This window comes from Puccinia triticina, chromosome 9A, assembly GCF_026914185.1.
Source record: "Puccinia triticina chromosome 9A, complete sequence".
NCBI classification, from domain to species: Eukaryota; Fungi; Basidiomycota; class Pucciniomycetes; order Pucciniales; family Pucciniaceae; genus Puccinia; species Puccinia triticina.
In genome coordinates this window covers 6,195,791-6,211,544 of record NC_070566.1, presented here as the reverse complement: position 1 = coordinate 6,211,544, position 15,754 = coordinate 6,195,791, and the positions used below count along the sequence as shown (strand labels likewise).

Sequence of the window (15,754 nt, the reverse complement as noted above, 5' to 3'; positions counted from 1 at the left end):
GATCAACCTAAAAAAGCTCAACTTCAATGCAAAGACCGCCGATGAAGTGAAGAACGGGCTTTACAACTTTGTCTATCTTAGTCCTGAAATATTCCTCAACAACAAGTCCTTCAAGGAGCTATATCTATCGCCACAGTTCCAGAGCAAGCTTGTCTTAGTGGTGGTCGATGAAGCACACATGATCTATTCATGGGGCTTGGTTGAAAGCGGGAAACACCATTTGAAAGCACTGGTAAAACACCAAGACAGGTGTCTTTTTCGTCCCTACTACGGTGGCCTTCTTTGTTTGTTTTCACTAGTGATATAAGCTCCATGAGAAGTTCCATTGTTGTTGGCAGTCCTTTCCCTGACCATTTCATTTGGCGTTTAACAACAGACTCGTGCGAGTTTGTAAGAAGTGCCAACACGAATTTCTTTGGAGTTAATTGGTGCAAATTTATTCTATCACAGATATCTATGATTCGGACATGAAGAGGGATTGATCGTAAGTTTTCTTGATCTTGATCTTGAATCGGTTGCATAGTGTAAAGATTTGTGGTTTCTGCTCAAGGGATCAAGGGTGAACTGAACAGGCGCGTAAGGAATTTGGAAAACTCCGGCGTACTTAGCAGGCCAACGGCTCTACATACCAGCAAAATAAATTCTGTCTGTCGTATCTGCAGAGATTTTCAGAGGTTGTGATCTTGCGGATCCAGGATGCACCAGGCATGATGGCTGTGGATCCTTACTTTACATTTCTTCGTGTTTTTTTATTTTTGAAATATCAGTACAGCAAAAATGGTAAGGAATGGGGAGATGAGACCAGCGCCATTTGAAAGCTGAGGTCGAGAAGTGTATTTTGACTCTGGGTCAGGTGCACAGGAGCTGAGGGGGAGGCTGGGTGATGCTAAGTATTTTTCCTCCAGCCATTTGTGATTTCTTTCTCAGCCAATTTTTTGACTTTGTGCACAAGTCCCTCCCTGCGGGAGGGGCCGCTTCGCGGCCAGCCACAGCGACTCCCACCAGGCGGGACTTGTGCCAAGTTAGATATACCCGCGGGGAGGATTGGAGCGGATCAAGCTCGAGATCACGGGCTGCTGGATCTGGCTAAGTCTGAAATCCAACTTTAGCCGGGATCAATACCCTCAGACGGGCTAGAACTTCAGAAGCTGGATACGGGGTTGGAGTTTGGAATCGGGGGTGAATCCCGACCAAGCCCGATGGGATTGCCGGGGCTGCAAGAGCCACGGGGGACTCACTGTGGGCTCGCCCCGGGGGCACTTGTGTTAAGCTATAGCTAAGAGCATCTCCACCGCGGGTGCTAAACCGGGTTGGATATAGCACCCCAAACCCGCTTAAGCAACGCCACCGCGGGTGCCAAACACACATCAAATCTGCCAACTCGCCTCTCGGGAGCTATCCTGTTCGCAAATTTGGAAACAGGATAGCACCCCAACCTCGCGCCACCCTTGCGAGTATCACGCATCTCTCATGTATTACTCTGACCTTCTCCCCCGACAGCAACACAAAAGCACACATTTCACAACCGCAAGCTGCCAATCATGGCAACTCGCGGTGCAAAGCTGCCTCGCTGCAGGTTGCTAAAACTGCGCCCCAGTCGCCGAACTCAAAGATTTGGCAACGCAGTTTAGCACCCGCGGTGGAGATGCTCTAAGCTTGGCTGGTGTTCCTGGGCTGTCACGTCTAGATTAGATCTGTGACAGCTCGGACGGTCAACAGCCTCCTCTCTGACCATCATCGGCCGGCATCACTTTCGCAGGGAAGAATCATTCAGATATCATCATGTCGGACAACCCACAACCCACCCAGGAGGATATCGACCGCAAGAAACCAGCCGAGAACGAACCGCTACTCCGTCAGTCCTCACGCCTGCCTCCGCTTGGAGTCATACTCGTAGACTGACCACTTGATTGCCCGCTCCAACAACAGCCCAGGCCTCCACCTCGGCATCCACGGCCGACAGACCGCGCACGGTCAGACATCACCGCAGGGCCCTCTCCGGTCGTTCGACGAGGTCCGGGCTTTCCGGGCAGATTTCGTTCGGGTGAGCCCCACAACATTGCCGTAAAATTTCAAAGTGGTGCTAACTGGCTTCTTCTTTTTGCCAAGGCCGAGTTACAACCCGAACATCTACCCCTCCGTCAACGACCCCTTCACCCGACAGGCCAAGCAAGCAGCCGACGGCAGAGCTCGCTCACGGTACTTCACTCCGCCTTAACACTCCGTGAAAAAAAGAGCTCATCCCAATATTTCCAATTTACCTCTTCCCACCCTCACTTCCAGTTTCCTAAAAGCTCTGCTGGTTGGAATCGGATTATGGATTGTTGTCGGCCTGGTCTTCGGCTGGGCTGGGTTACATCGGGCTGGTTGGAGTCAAGGCAACAATCGAGTAGGTGTTCACTTGTCCGGCTACACCATCCAATTCCTCAAAAACCTCCGCATGATTATTTATCCACCGATTTTTCTTTTTGTCACCACGCGTGTTTACTTCAAAAAATAGGCTGACTATGGTGCAAAGCCATCGGTACCTCGATCGGATGGCCGAGCGATTTGGTGTGCGAAATTCGACACTCCCCAGGCGATCATGGGCAAGTCGAGGATGCCAGGCGAGACCCTGAGATCGAAGGCCACCCTCTCCATCCCACTCGGTGACCGAGACAGCTTCTTCATTCACGGCCAGGGCAGCTTTGCCAAAGGTCGCATCTCCATCGGCACCACTGACTCGCAAGATATCCAGATCCAGCTGGCCGCCTTGACCAACGACGAGGCCTTGATCGATCTGATGACCGTTTGTCATGTCAGTGCTAGCCCGGCTCAAAATCAACTCTCGGGTGGTGGGCGGAACGTCGGTTTGGGAATCTATGTAAGTTTTTTCTTATCCGTTCGCTATAGCCATTGAGTTCATTGCATCAAGAGCCTTACAAACGTATCATTGGTTGGTTTAAGACCCCTGCGCCCGAAGTTGGACCGTATCCGGATTCGGATCTGGAATTTAATATTCAAGTAAATCTGCCGAAGAACGTAGCACTGATGGACAAGCTGTCAGTCCAAGCGGATCAATTCGGGCTCACCACGGCCGACTTAGCCGGGCTCTCGATCGCCCAAGTGGACATCACCACCGCAGTAGCACCGATCAGGATCGAGGCGCTCGTCAGCGAGACCATCACGATCAGGACGAACAATGGACACATCGAAGGTGCATTCAAGATCAGCAAGGCATTGAACTTGGCCACCACTAATGGGGCCATCGTTGCCAATGTGAGCCCAATATTACTCGTCCCACGCACGCAAAGTCATTGCTTAACTCTTGTCGTACAACCAGGTCGCTTTGGCTCTCCCGATCAACAAATCATCTGATGCACTCCTTCATACTCCATCCGAAATCTCCAATCGAACCTTCTCTTTCGGCAGCAATGATCAGCCTTCAGTCAGCGTAGATATTGCCACTATCAATGGCGCAGTCGCCGTGAACTACGTCGAGCATCCGGCTGATATGAAACTATTCAGCTACGTGAAATCTACCAACGGCCGTGCACACGTTGAACATGCGCCCGCCTATGAAGTTTGTACCAATTTCTTTTCTCTACAGGCGGCCAAGGATCGTGCCAACTTCTCTTGGTGTTTGTTTTCTGATTGACTACTTAGGGCGAATTCGAGGTCGAGACTACTTGGGGTTCTGCGGATGTCAAAGGCCCGCTGACCAAAGATGACCCTTCCGGGCTGACGCGAGCGCGGCAAAAGCTGATCAAAAGCAACCGCGACGAGCTCGGATTCCGGCACATCTCTGGCTGTTCGTCCTTTTTCACTTCTCATAATTCTTACATCTTGTTATTCACATGTGATGTTTTCTTTTTCTTGTTTGGGTGGCGGTTTTTGCAGTGGTTTGGTGGGGCGAAGACGACCAAAAAACGCGCGAGGAGAAAGCCAACCTGGGCCATTCTCTTGTCAAGACGACCTTAGGATCCGCCCGTGCAATCTTCCAATAAACCAAACCAACCAAAAAAAGAAAACAAAGAAACATGTACTGTCGTTCAACCGTTCATCGGAAGATGTAAGGTTTCTACTCTACCAACACCTGGCCAACATGCGATCATGAGGCCGTAGTCGTCGGCCTTATTCCTGCATCTGGGATTTTTGCTTCTAGTGACCAAACTAACAACATGCTTGCTTCCATCGCTCTCCCAAAGTTTCCTCATCGTCTTTCTCTGTTCTAATTATGTATTCATCCAGTTGCCGCCGTATCAACCCCAACAACCTCTCTACCCCTTCTATTTCTGTCCCTTTCTTTGGCTTCTCTCTCTGAATCCCTCTGTCTCGAAAAAAATCGTTCTCCATGTTGTTGTTCTCTTCTTTATACTCGTTATATGTACTCTTTCTTTTTGTTGCCATGAATATATATGACAGCAATGTTCAAATGCTTATCACAACTTGGTGTTGGATTTAGGCCCTGTTTGGACGCATCAATGTTATGTTGCACAAATCATTGAATAAAAAACAAACTATTCAAAATGTGGTACCTAAATGTTTTTTTAGGCAAGTTGAACAACTGGATGACTTCCTGTCAGGATCTGTGGGCCTGCCAGAAGTGATCTAGAGCCCAAAAAGGTAGATTTCCCTCCAAAAATCTAGACTTTTTGGGTCTAGCCCAACATCTGTGGGGGTCCCAGATTGAGTCCTCCACTGATCTCCTCAATATTTCCATCAGATTCAGAATATTTGGCTATCTTCAGTGCCATAATAGCAATATTACACTCTTGAGATAGCCCATTGGAGGGTCCTGGTACAGCCTGGGCTGGCAAAATGCTCCCCTCCTGGAGCAAGCATCCAAAGGAGAGACTTGGAACTAATGTGTCCCAACTGATCAGACTCCCAATCCAATTTTGCAGGGAATTTTGTGCCTTTTCAATTTTGAACCTGATCCCAAACTTCAAGGGGCTCTGTGCATCTAACTTAGCTAATTCCCTCTTTGGGGGAGCAAAGCAACCTCCAAAGGAGGGACTTACAGGCTATGTCAACCCCACGGCAGTAGAGAATTAGCACTTTTGGAAGAGACTTTTTTAAAATCAATCTGCCGTCTTTGTTTCTGAACCTTTTTTTCTCTAATTTACATTTCTGGGATGGCTTAAGCTGTCCCCTTCTTTCTACTATTTTTTCTCATCCTCAACTCCTCTGGTTGAGCTGCAATCATAGTTGTAACATTATCAATTTCAGATTCTGTACAGTGCAAAATGTGGAATGCACAATAAAGTGGACACTTTTCAGTCACAAAAAAGGACTTCATGGGGCAACCAAGGCCCCAAAAGAATTATAAAATATGTACAAAGAAACTCCATGATGTTGTGCACATTTTGATCCCCCAAAATTTTATTACCTGGTGACAAATGGTGCGTCCAGAGAGGATTGAAAAACATGATTTTTCTAATTCTCTACTACCACGGGGTCAACATAGCGCATCAGTACCTCCTTTGGAGGGTCCCTGCAGGATGGTGTCCCCCCTCTAATAGAGGGGCTTAGTTAAGTTAGCCTGTGCATGCCATTTGAACCATGAGACTTGTCTCACTCTTCCCCATCTTTTGCCACTGCACGTACCTCAAGGTCCAACAACTCTCTTTCTATGCCCCTTCAAAATTTGTGTTATTGGAGTATTCTGAGTTGCATGACTTGCATGTATTATACTGCCTGTGAAAAACAGTATGGTGTTGAATTCAACTCTGCAGGTGTTATCACCAGGGGTGATTTTGACGCACTCACCAGAGTGTGCCATACCATACCCTTTTTCCAGAACTGTGCTAGATGCTTTTGGTGAAAGTAGTGTAAAAAATGATGAACAATGCTTGAACTCATCCACAACTGTTCTGAAACTGATCCTGGATTCATCCATAAATCATCCAGAAGTCATGCAGAACTCAACTGGAACTCAATCAGAACACAGTTGAAACCACTAAGACACAATTACCGCAATTAAATCATAACTCAACTTGACCTGTTTGTTGATTGGGATGATTTCTGTTAGATTATGAATCTGGCAACTTAGGCTTTGTAGCTTAGTGGTAAAGCAGGCACCTAGAGTTAGCCCAACCCGGGTTTGAGTCCTGGTGGAGCCATTTCTTTTCTGAAAGATTTACAGTCTTGAGCTCAAAGAGCCAAGCGTAACTGCAGGGGAGTGAGCACACCAGTGGGTCTAGGAGAGCCTTAGAGCATCCAGATTCCACAAGGATGTTAGATTATGAATCTGGAAACTCAGGCTTTGTAGCTTAGTGGTAAAGCAGGCAACTAGAGTTAGCCCAACCCGGGTTCGAGTCCTGGTGGAGCCATTTCTTTTCTGACATTGGGGTTCAATTCATATTATTCACATACTCATGAAGGTGTTAATTGTTTTCACTTTGCTAATTTTTTCCCCTCATGTGTGCTCATAAAAGGTTGTTACAAATTGCAGGCTGGGCCTCTTTCAGATCAACAACACGTACACACCGGTAAGAATGATGTGAAAGGCCCGCCTTAATTGTCACATTTCCCTAAAAAAAGGCAGGTAGCATCTATAATTGAGTCAAAAAAGGATGAAAATAGGGTGAAAGTATGTTTCAAGTCAAGCTTGGAGGTTTGTGATACCAGATTTCAGCCAAAAAACTTGGCTTCTTAACACATATAAGCTTGTGAGTCATTTTTATAGTTTTTTGTTTTCCAATGTCTCCATGCACACATGCATGTGAGCTGTTTTGCATTTTGACAATGTCACCTTTGTGTACGCGCATACATTGGGGTGACAGATCACCAGAGGGGACTTTCACAGCTCCATGACAAGTAAAAACTGGTCAGAAAGCCATTAAAGCCCCAGCTAGTCACATTTATGTTGTGTGAAACCGTTGCACATAGAGAAATTGATCAAAATAAATTCACCAGAAATGATTGATAATTAGGCATTGAGTAAATAGGGTCAGCCTAAATGCACTCCATAAATTTACTTCATGCACTCCAAAAGTGAGTTCATGGAGCATGCACTCCAAGAAAGTTGGAGTGTGGGCCCCAGCAAGCCAAAGAAATTGGAGTAAGCCACCATGCACTCCATTTGCCACCAAATTTAATGAGTGTCCCAATAGTTCACTCCATACAATTGGAGTGCATGGACCCAGCACTCCCTTTCTGATGTTTTACTCCCTGAAAAAGGAGTGCCCCCTGCACACTCCAGCATCCAGTGGAGTACACTAGATGCCAGCCATCAAGTGTGTAGGTACACACCCCAATCAATGACCAACCATCTATTGGAGCACACCCCTCCGCTTGACCAGTCATCTCATCATGTGAGGTACACACCCCACTCTATGGTTAGTCGTGGAGTGGGATATGCACTCCTAGAGTGAGCATACTGCTCAATGGCTGGCCATCGACAGACACATTCCACTCGATGGCCGGTCATCGGGCAGAGCACACGCTTGATGACCAGTCATTGAGTGGGATGTGTACCCCAATGACCGGTCATCAAGCGGAGTACACACCTTGTTTGCTGACCGGCCATTGAGTGTGATGTTCACACTCGATGGCCGGTCATCGAGCGAGATGTGTATTCCGCCCAATCGCCGGTCATTGAGCCGAGAACACACCTCACTCTCACCTAACCTCACTTGATGATCGCCAATCAAGTGCACATCACACTCGCCGGTCAACCAGCGGGGTGTGCTCCGCTCGATGACCGGTCAACCAGCGGGATGTGTACCCCACTTGATGGCCGGTCATTGAGCGGAGCACACACCCCGCTGGTTGACCGGTCATCGACTGGGATGGTTTGACCGGTCATTGAGTGGGATGTGCACTTGATGGCTGGCCATCGAGAGGAGTACACGCCTTGCTCAATGACCGGCCATCGAGTGGGGTACACATCCCGCTGGTTGACCGGTCATCGGATTCGAGTGGGATGTGCACTTGATGGCCGGTCATCAAGCGAGGTGTGCACTCCGCTCGATGGCCGGTCATCGAGTGGGTTAAACATCCCGCTGGTTGACCGTTCATCGAGTGGGGTGTGCACTCAATGGCCGGTCATCAAGCGAGGCGTGCACTCCGCTCGATGGCCGGTCATCAAGTGGGTTAAACATCCCGCTGGTTGACCGTTCATCGAGTGGGATGTGCACTCGATGGCCGGTCATCAAGCGAGGCGTGCACTCCGCTCGATGGCCGGTCATCGAGTGGTTAAACATCCCGCTGGTTGACCGTTCATCAAGTGGGATGTGCACTCGATGGCCGGTCATCAAGCGGAGCACACACCCCACTGGTTGACCGGTCATCAAGTGGGATGTGCACTTGATGGCCGGTCATCGAGGGATGTGTACCCCACCCGATGACCGGTCAACCAGCAGGATGTGTCCTCCGCTTGCTGACCTTTCATCTTGATGACTGGTCATCAAGTGGGGTCTGTACTCCTCTTGATGGCCGGTCTGGGGCCGGGTGGGCACTCCACAAAAGAGTGGAATGGAGTGTACTCCAATGCACTCCAGTTGAAATTGTGCCGACTGGAGTGCATAGCCAAAACCTTTCGCTCAAAAAGTGAGTGCTTGGGTGTATACTCCATTTTTTTTGGAGTGTATCTAGCTGCACTCCCTTATTTTGGTAAGTTTTGGCTTACCCTGGCCTGTACTCCAACATAAATGGAGTGCCCATATGGAGACTCCATGAATTTGGAGTGCAAAATCACAGCACTCCAATATTTTTGGAGTACCCATTTCCCAAAGCCAAAAATGTGGAGTGCATGAAGTAAATTTTTGGAGTGCATTTAGGCTGACCCAGTAAATATCATTTCATTATAGGTTGTAATTGGGGTATCCTTAAAGAATGAAACAGTTCTATATAACATTGCATGAGGTCCTGTGATACTTCCTCATAAATTATGACAGACTTCCAATTGACTTCTGAATAATTTATAAATCATTTCCTAATACACATCTGACTGACATCAGAACCAGAACAACATAAAATTACAGTCAGGCACTCTCTGGAGAGTGTGTAAAATTCTCCCCTGGTGTATGGTGTGTTCTGTGGAGAGGAAGATGGAGTCTGGGGTCTGGGGTTGTAGGGGTTCTGGATCCAAGATGGTAGATTGCAGGATGAGGAAGAGGCTTGCATCTCCAGGCTCTCAAACCTTGAGCATGGTCCGTGAAATGTATGTGTAGTCTATGTACATGTGAGTCTGCGCTGCGGAGCCCGCGCTACAGCTCATAACATTATCCCCCCTTGAATGCCTAAGCCACCCCCTTTTTTGTGTTAATCAATGAACAATAATAAAAAAATTCCTCCTCTTTTGGCTCTGCATTCTGTCCCTGGGCAGCATTAAAAAACCAGTGGGAAAAAGCGTGCCCTCTCACTTTTGTCTCCACGTCCTCTGATACCTGGCTGCCCCCTCAGGAAACTTTGAGTTGAACTCCGCCAATAGGGCTCCACTGTTCTTCAGGTTTGCCTCTGGTTCCCATGAATTCTCCGCCAGTCAAAATCCACGCCAGCTGACAAGGTATTGAGTGGTCCGCCCTCTCCGGCGACTGTCCAGGATGCTGCCAACCTCCCACTCTTCTCCACTGTTGACTGTCACCAGTTCCGGGGTCTGCCGCTGTCAGTGGGCGATTTTGTCCGGTTTGTGTTTGCGGAGTACCAATACATGGAAAACTGGGTGGACTCCCTGCATGGAGAGCGGAAGGGTCAGTTTGTAAGTGGAGTTTGAAACTCTTGTAGCTATTGGGAATGGTCCTAGCCAGTGGTGTCCCAATTTGGGGCTGGGGCGGGTTGTCAAAATATTGTGTCCATCTAGCCAAACCTTGTCTCCGCTGTTCCATTCCGGTGTGTCCCACACTCCTCTTTCAAACTGGCTTTTTGTGGTCTCTTGTGCTGATTCTAGGCAGTGTTTGAGCTTTTCCTGCACCTCCGCAAGCTGGAGGAGTTGTTCTGCCACGGATGGTATGCACTGCTCCGCTGTACAAAGGGTTGAATCCATAGTTTGCCTTGAACGGTGACAACCCAGTCAATTTGTGTGTGGTCCTTGTTGTTGTAGGCAAACTCCGCTGTTGCAAGGAGCGGGGACCAATTTTCGTAAGCCGTTGAGGGGTGGAGGCGGATACTGAGTTGGTTGTTCAACTCGCGGGTGATTTGGGAGATAAAAACACTTCCCCAGTTGGAGAAAATAGTCTTCAGAGTGCCATGTAGTTTCTGAACATGGTCCACCAGTTGCTCCACATTCATGGACTTTCTGCAGGGAATCAAGTGTGCCATTTTTGTCAGGAGGTCAATAATGGTCAGTATGCTATTGCATGAGCGGTATTCAGGCAGCTCTATGATTAAATCATAGCTGATGTCTGTCCACGGCCCCTCTGGAATTGGGAGCGGCTCCAGTGTCCCAAAAGGCCGTTGTGTTGAGGCTTTAACCCGCTGGCAAGAGTCACATCCGTCCACATATTGATTGATGAATTTCTTCTTCCTGTTCCACACAAAACTTTGTTGGACCAGGGCAAGGGTGCCGGATTGCCCTGGGTGGCCCGCCGCTTTGCTGTTGTGTTGGCTTTTTAATATTTGCGTCCGCAATGCTGGGTCCGCCGGTACCGCTATCCACCCTTTGTCATACAAGATGCCATCTGCCTCCGTGTATCTGTTCTGGTTTCCTGCGGGGGGTTTTCAAGGATTCTATCCATCTGGTCAGTTGGGTGACAAGTGGGGTAAATTCCCTGATTTGTGTGATGATCTCCGCATCCAACATCTCCAGTTCATCCTCCTCTCTGTGCTCCGCGTTCATCCCTAGTACATTAACCTCAAACCAGTGCTCCGCGTCCTCCAAGTCAACGGACTCGTCCTCAAACCAGGTTTTGAATTCTGATATCTCCGCAAACGTCCGCTCTGTGATGTTGCTTGGCTTCAGCAGCTGTCCAAAGGTCAGCTTTTCACCAGGGGCAGGGGCCAGTTCCGGTCTTCTGAGAAGTGAATCAGGTTTGGTGGCTTGGCGGCCCGGCCAGAATATGATTTTGAAATCAAAATAGCCCATAGTCTCCACCCACCGCACCTGTCTCCGGGTAAGCTCCTTTGTGGTCATGAAGCTTTCCAGGTTCTGGTGGTCCGTGTAGAAAATTGCGGTCAGACGGTGTGGGTTTCCTTCCACGTACTGCCACCACTCTTTGAAAGCGGCAACAATGGCCAGTAGTTCCTTGTTGAATTCCAGCTTATTTGCAGAGTTACTTGCAAATTTGTTTGGAAAAATGGAACCAGGTTAATGACCCCAAGAAAAATAAGTTCAATAGGTAAGTCATGTTTTGTAACAAACGGATGAAGAGGAAAAATAGAAGAAAGGGTTCCTAGGCTTTGACACACAGGTTTTCAACTAGGAACTTTCCTGGAAAGCTTGTGTTTTCCAGAAAGAATTTTCTTTTCTTTTCTTTCCTTTTTCTTTTCTTTTTCTGTTTGTTTCTTCTTCTTTGATGATTCTAGAAGCTCAGGTTGTAAGATATAAAAGTACAGCTTGTAGTCACAAGGATCCCTTCCTTGTTGCAAAATCCATTTATCCTTGCCTGCTATACTTTGCAATCAAAAGCCTTATCCGCAAAACTTAAAACCCTCCTCAAGTTACCTTCAAAGCATCCACGATTGCTAGAGATGGCCCCAACAAACCCATTGCGGGTACCCGCCAGCGCGTGCGTGTTTGGGTGCGGATGTTGGGTTTCTGGGAGAAATCCAGCGGGTACCCGGGTATCCTTAGCAGGTACCTGCCCTTATTTGGCCATGGGGAGGCTGCCACCGTCCACAACCCAAAGGAATTCCTTCCGATTGAGGAGGCTACACAACCTCTTTGATCGGAAGGAATGCCTTCCGGTCAAAGAGGTTGCACACCCTCCTCGGCTGGAAGGAGTTCTTCCAGTTGAAGATGTTACGCAACCTCCTTAGCCGGAGGGGGTTCCTTCCGGTCAAAGAGGCTACACAACCTCTTTGATCAGAAGGAATGCCTTCCGGTTGAAGAGGTTACACAACCTCCTCGGCCGAAATGAGTCCTTCCAGTCAAAGAGGTTACTCAACCTCCTCAGCTGGAAGGGGTTCCCTCCAATCAAAGAGGCTACACAACCTCTTTGATTGGAAGGAATGCCTTCCGTTTGCAGAGGCTAACACGACCTTCCCGGCCGGAAGGAATGCCTTCCGGTTGATTTTGAGGGGCGGGTACCTGCGGATACCTGTGCGGGTACCTGCAGGTACCCGCTCTGACCCACTCTGCGGGTGCGGGTGTCCAATTTTTGGCAAAAAGGTTGGTGGGTACCCGCACCCAAACAGGTACCCGGGTTCACAGGGGCCATCTCTAACGATTGCTGAATCTTCAGCAAAATCTGCTGAGTTGAAAATCAGAGATAAGACATCAATCTTTAGGGAATGACAATTTGGACCCGGGTACGGTTTACACCTGGGTACCAGGTACATTTTTTTCCCAAAGCAGGGACCAATTACCGCACCCAGCACCGCCTGGTGGGTACCAGCACCGCCTGGCAGGTACCAGCACCACCTGGCGGGTACCAGCACCGCCTGGCGGGTACCAGCACCGCCTGGCGGGTACCAGCACCGCCTGGCGGGTACCAGCACCGCCTGGCGGGTACCAGCGGTACTTGGGGCGGGTACCAGCAGTACTTGGGGCGGGTACCGGCGGTACTTTGCGCCTTTTTCTCACTTAATAAATATTCTTTCAATAAAAAAAATGTTCCATAAATAATATTGGCTAGACTAACTATTTACAAAGCTGATGACAACTATTCCTTGTCATCTAAAACTACTACCTTTCTTTTGGTCTTCTGATTAGTCTTGTTTTTGTTTTTAAGTCCCTGTTTCCAAGTGGCCAAGGTACCCGGTTTTATCTTATTGTTCTTTGAGTAGAAGGCAACAGTCATACCTCTACTCAAAGATTGAGGCGCAAGTTGGTGTCTGTTTGCCAAAACATAATGGTGACCAAAACTAAATGATTGCTCCACATCTACCAATGTGGCTAAAAATATATAATGATTGATCAGATGAAATCAAATATAGGATTTGGTGAATATTCAGCTCACCTGGGCAGGATAGAACATCCAGCGCCATGGGTGTTGCCAGACTGTTTCTGTTGGATCCAGCACTGGAGAGGATCCACAGGCTCCTGCGCTTCCGCAGCTAAGTCAGTTTTACATATTAATCAAGTCTGCTGGCTTCTGTAATGATAGCCTGGCTGACACTTAAAATATTTTTCTCCTCTTCAATGTACAGAAAAATACTCACATGCAATTTGAGCAGGGAAAAGGACATCCTGATGAGGCTACATCCAAATTATAACATTGCTTATCTGTTCATCCGGTTGTGGTGAAGAATAGAATTCCAATTCTTTTGACTCTGTTATGTGCCAAAGCATACTCCGTTATAGGAGTGTGCCAAAGCATACTCCGTTATAGGAGTGTGCCAAAGCATACTCCGTTATAGGAGTGTGCCAAAGCACACTCCGTTATAGGAGTGACCGGGCTGAGCTTTTCGGCGGGAGGTAGTTATAGCCCGGAGGGCGCTATTGCCCCAGCTTAACACCATCCCCTCGATCAGAGAGGAGCTTGGGAGGGAAGTGCCAGCCACGGCTCGGGAGTGTGGGCGTTCCGTGGCTTTTCCAGCCTTTTTTGGACCCGAAGGCCTAGTGCGCCCAAACTACCCGTCCAAATTCAATGCCCTGAGTGAAAGGCCGAAGGCTCGCTTCGCGAGTTCAGCCCCGAAGTCTCAAGGGACTTTGTTAGGTTCGGACGGGATCACAAGGGCATGCCTGCTAGTCCAAATTGGCTGTGTTATGAGTGAAAACTACGTAAACGAGAATTCCAATGGTATATTCATGCTACACAACAGTCCCGAAAGTCCGACCAGATAACCCAGCCCAAGACCCCAAAACAACAACAACAACAACAGAAGAACAAAGGTATAGAAAAGGCGGATAGATGGTAAGGAAGAGAAGGCGTCATCAAGTGCCGGTGCTTTTTTTCCTCTTCGCGGAGGCCCGCGTAGTCGTTGTACCAGGGCCTGATCTTTTCCTAGCCCGGGACCTAGAAGCGCCAGCCCCGCGAGCGGAGGAGGCCCCTCTAGCCCGTGAGGACGCGCCTGTGCCTCGAGTGGCGGCGGAGGTGGAGGCGAGGCCCTTGGCGGGACAGGCGTTTGCCCAGTGGCCTGCATACACACACGCGGGCAATGATCCCAGGAGTCAGACAATCAATAATTCAGTGGAAAAGAGAGAGAGAGGGTCGTACCCGGCTGGTCGCAGTGGAAACACTTCTGGCCCGATGTGCTCGGCCCGCCGACGCCTCCGGTGGGCTTGCCTGTCCCTTTAGCGGGACACGCGTTCGCCCAATGGCCTGTCCATCATCCCAATCAGCAAAACCAACCCCGGCGAGAAAAAGAGTAGAGAGAGTGCGTACCGGGCTGGTCGCAATGGAAGCACTTCTGCCCTGCCCCGCTCGGCCCAGAGCTGGTTCCCCCGCCGGAGGAGGCGCCGTTCTTGTTGGGACAAGAGGTCGACAGATGGCCCTGCTGGTTGCACGAGAAGCAGGTGTAGTTCGATGTGCCGGCTCCTCCCGTGCTCGTGTGGCTCCCTCGCGACGGGCCCGTCCCGGCGGCCGTCGTCGCCCGCGTCCCTTGGCCCCGCTTCGTCCCTCGAGATGGTGCCGTCTTTCTGGCTCGGCTGGCCCCGCGGCTTCCTCTACTACTCCCTCGGCCGCCTCTGCTGTTCCCTCCCCCCCCTGCCCCGTCTCCATCGTCATCGTCATCGTCATCATCATCCTCTCTCCTCCCGCCGCCACCCCCTCCTCCTCTCCCACCGCCGCCCCTTCTACCCCCTCCACCACCTCCTCCTCTGCGATTACCACCACGACCGCCGCCGCCGCCGCCGCCAGGCCCAGGACCACCGTCGGCACCATCGCCTTCGTCGGCATCCGGGTCTCCGGCGGAGTTGATATAGCGCGCCACTTGCTCGACAATCGTCCCGAAAGCCCGGCGCGTCCGGATGAACATCTCCCGGTACTCGTCAATTGTTTGCGTGAGCACATCGCCCTTGCTTCGCGAGCCCTCACAGATCATCGTCATCCGCTGCTCGGTCTAAACACACACATGATCATCAGGCTCTGGATGGAGCTGGATCCAGGCAGGCAGGGATGGAGGGAAAAAGAGGGGTGGGGAGTTACTTCGCGCCGTAGCTGGGGCTTGCTCAACGACTTGTCCAGCCCAATAGCGTTGTATCCTTCCACTAATCCCATCCCCAACGTCGACGGAACCAGATATTGAGTGGCTCCCTCATGGATCTTGAACACGTAGTTCCGGTCGATGATCTTGGCGATGTGTTCGGCGATCGTCGCGTCGGTGCCTGTGCAAGCGCAATCACCTCTCGGACAGTAGTCAGCAATGCAGCTCTCTCTCTCACACTCACACACACACACACACACAGACACAGCTGTCCGGTGCAGAGAGGGAGGAGCAAAGAGTGCGTACCGATCCCGTTTCGGTCCATCAGCCCCACCAAGTCCGCTTCCGTCAACAGATTGGGCCGGCTTGTCGTGCCTTCTTTTAGCTCGCACGTCGTTGGCATGAATTTCTCGCCGATCTGGAAGTCCGGGAGCAGCATCCCGCTCCACTTGTCATACACATACACCTCCAGATAGTTCCGCTCGAGGATGACCAGGCCTGGGGAGAGAAAGCGCAATCCACACTCAGCCTGCTGAATGGTACATCCCTTCCCCTGAATTTTTTGGGGAGGGCCGATTACGGA

General features: G+C 49.9%; 2 protein-coding genes across 2 annotated transcripts; one reads left to right on the top strand and one right to left on the bottom strand.

Moving 5' to 3' along the window:
* Window positions 1-1,782: 1,782 nt before the first annotated feature.
* PtA15_9A619 (uncharacterized protein) lies at window positions 1,783-3,986 on the top strand (the record flags this gene model as incomplete). Its single annotated transcript, XM_053172847.1, has 9 exons — window positions 1,783-1,855; window positions 1,930-2,044; window positions 2,110-2,199; window positions 2,284-2,389; window positions 2,501-2,863; window positions 2,947-3,258; window positions 3,323-3,562; window positions 3,646-3,790; window positions 3,880-3,986. The coding sequence occupies 9 exons, from the start codon at window positions 1,783-1,785 to the stop codon at window positions 3,984-3,986; spliced, it is 1,551 nt and encodes a 516-aa protein (XP_053024047.1).
* Window positions 3,987-13,960: 9,974 nt separating this feature from the next.
* On the bottom strand, window positions 13,961-15,574 carry PtA15_9A618 (uncharacterized protein; the record flags this gene model as incomplete). Its single annotated transcript, XM_053172846.1, has 6 exons — window positions 13,961-14,163; window positions 14,244-14,348; window positions 14,412-14,645; window positions 14,907-15,087; window positions 15,174-15,352; window positions 15,478-15,574. The coding sequence occupies 6 exons, from the start codon at window positions 15,572-15,574 to the stop codon at window positions 13,961-13,963; spliced, it is 999 nt and encodes a 332-aa protein (XP_053024046.1).
* Between the last annotated feature and the right edge of the window lie 180 nt (window positions 15,575-15,754).